At 46.4% G+C, this 2,817-nt stretch overlaps 1 protein-coding gene across 1 annotated transcript; it reads right to left on the minus strand.

Annotated features, from left to right (window-relative positions):
• ENH_00013150 (hypothetical protein, conserved) lies at window positions 1-2,268 on the minus strand (the record flags this gene model as incomplete). Its single annotated transcript, XM_013579041.1, has 2 exons — window positions 1-686; window positions 1,416-2,268. The coding sequence occupies 2 exons, from the start codon at window positions 2,266-2,268 to the stop codon at window positions 1-3; spliced, it is 1,539 nt and encodes a 512-aa protein (XP_013434495.1).
• Window positions 2,269-2,817: the final 549 nt, after the last annotated feature.

The following is a 2,817-nucleotide window of genomic DNA, read 5'->3' on the forward strand; positions in this document are numbered from 1 at the left end:
TCACTGCTGCAACTCGTCAGCCCCCAAAAAGCCCGAAAGCTGCTGCTGAAGACTTCCGCTTTCCTTTTTGCTGCTGCTGCTGCTGCTGCTGCTGCTGCTGCTGCTGCTGCTGCTGCTGCTGCTGCTGATTCTTAAGCAAACTTTTGCTGCACTGACGAGCTCTTCTTTGCCCGAATAAAAATTCGAATTTGAATTGCAATTCAAACTGGCACCCACCTCGGAACTGCAGAGCTGCTTGCTGCTGCTGCTGCTGCTGCTGCTGCTGCTGCCGCTGCTGCTGCTGCTGCTGCTGCTGCTGCTGAAGCGGATCTCGCTTCTGAGCTGCTGCAGCACGCGAATGAGCTGCTGCAGTTTGGAAAGTTTGTTTTTGAAAATCTCTTTTTGTTTTTTTTGTCTTTTGATTTCCTTGAAGAGGCAAAGAAAGCAGAGCAGCAAGTCGCACTCGTAGCGCTTTTTGCTGCTGCTGCTGCTGCTGCTGCCAGCAGCAGCAGCAGCAGCAGCAGCAGCAGCAGCAGCAGAGCCTGCTGCTCGCCGCTTGCTGCAGATTCTTTGGATTTCTTTTTTTATTTCTTCATTTTTTTCTTTTTCAGTTTTTCCAAAACAAGAAATTCCAAAACACAAAAAACCAGCAGCAGCAGCAGACAGCAAACGCCGCCCGCCAGACTCCACTGCTGCTTGTCTTTGAACTGCAGCAAATAAATAAATAAATAAATAAATAAATACATAAATAAATAAATAAATAAATAAATAAATAAATAAATAAATAAATAAATAAATAAATAAATAAATAAATAATTCAATTAATTAATTAATTTAATTAATTGAATTAAAATAAATAGTAAATGAATAATAAATAATAAATAATAAATAAAACGCATTTTGTTTTATTTCCAACTTGCAATTCTCATTTCCCAAAAACAATTCTTTCGCCTCCGACAACCAAGCCGAGAACTACGGCTAGCCAGCTAGCTGGCTAGCTAGCTAGCTAGCTGGCTAGCTAGCTAGCTAGCTAGCTAGCTAGAGAGCTAGCTAGCTAGAGAGCTAGCTGATGCGATCTGTCTTCTTAGCTAGTTGTTCCAGCTACGTTTACATATATGTACGAAGATCTCTAGCTGGCTAGCTAGCTAGCTAGCTAGCTAGCCAGCTAGCTAGCCAGCTAGCTAGCCAGCTAGCTAGCTAGCTAGCTAGCCAGCTAGCTAGCCAGCTAGCTAGCTAGCCAGCTAGCTAGCCAGCTAGCTGTGAATAAACCTACCCATCAACAAATTCGTCCATCGTTTCATCTAGCGAACCACATAGCCACACAGTTAGCTATCTATCTATCCAGCTAGCTAGCTAGCTAGCTAGCTAGCTAGCTAGCTAGCTATCAATCAACTAGCTAGCTAGCTAGCTAGCTAGCTATTAATTAATTAGCTTACTTGCAACAGTTAGCTTGGCATAAACGTCGTGGCTGCGAGGGGCCTCCAAAGTTCTTCTTTTATTTTTTTTTTTGTTTTCGCTCATTAAGCAAAAGCTGAATGCACTTTCAGGTTCATTTCCAGTTGCTGCTGCTGCTGCTGCTGCTGCTGCTGCTGCTGTTGCCGCTGTTGCGGCTGCTGCTGCTGTTGCTGCTGCTGCTGCTGCTGCTGTTGTTGCTGCTGCTGCAGTAGCCGTGTCTTGTTTTTCTTCTTCTGCACTTTCAGCAGCTTCAAATTCGCTTCTGCTTTCTCCAGCTGGGAAAGGAATGACCAGTGGTCCATTCGTGCTGCTGCTGCTGCTGCTGCTGCTGCTGCTGCTGCTGCTGCTGCTGTTGATGTTCTGTAAAGGAAGAAGAGGTATGTTGAATTTGCTGCAGGTGTTGCGGCTTTTTTCATTTAAAAAATCCTTTTCACTTTCTTTGGCTTTGCTGAATTCTTCTTGCGGAGGAAACAGCAGCGGGAAAGCAGCAGCAGCAGCAGCAGCAGCAGCTGCTGCTGCTGCTTCTCCGTCAGCAGCAGAACTCAGCAGCACAAACTGATCTGCTGCTGCTGCTGCTTCTCCCAGCTCCCGCACCTCCCCCACTGCAGTGTACGTACACTCCTCGCCTTCTCCAGCCCTTCCCGAAAAGCAGGGGCCCCCCGGGGGGCCCCCCGGGGCCCCCCCGAAGGGGTTTTGTGGGGCCTCTTGGGAGGCGTTTGGGGGCCCCGGGCGGCGGCGAAGAGAAGCCGCGAAGTCGCGCCAGGTGTCTGGAAAGAGAGCCGCGAGTTGGTCTTCTTCGGAGCTTTCGGCGAAGACTTCGGGGGGCCGCCGCATGGGGAAGGCGGAAGGAAGTTTAGTTAAAAGTTTATTTAAAAGTTTATTTAAAAGTTTATTTAAAAGTTTATTTAAAAGTTTATTTGGAAGTTAAGTTGGAAATAAAAGAAGTTTGAGGAAAAAGTCGAAGCAATGTCTACAGTCTTGCTGCTGAGAAGACCAGCAGCAGCAGCAGCAGCGCAGCAGCAGCTGCTGCTGCTGCTTCCGCGGCGATCCGCCGCGAGTTTTGCTCCCAAGAGCTTTATTTGGAGTTGAATTTCGAATTTAATTCCAATCAGGTTGTCGAAAGTCCAAAAGAAGAAAAAAAGTGAAGAAGAAAAGTGGGCGGCGAAGGCGGGCGGCGCTGCTGCTGCAGCGGAGCTGCCGATACACCGCAGCGCGCGCCGCGGGCTGTTCAGCTCGAAGTTGAATTCGAAGGATTGGACTTCAAATTGAATTAATTTGAATTCAAATTGAATTCAAATTGAATTCAAAGTAATTTAAAATGAATTTAAAAAGAATTTAAAAGAAATTTAAAAGAAATTTGAAGGAATTCGAAGGAATTTGAAC

The sequence above is a fragment of the Eimeria necatrix genome, genomic scaffold (assembly GCF_000499385.1).
Source record: "Eimeria necatrix Houghton genomic scaffold, Enh_scaff1404, whole genome shotgun sequence".
NCBI lineage: Eukaryota > Apicomplexa > Conoidasida > Eucoccidiorida > Eimeriidae > Eimeria > Eimeria necatrix.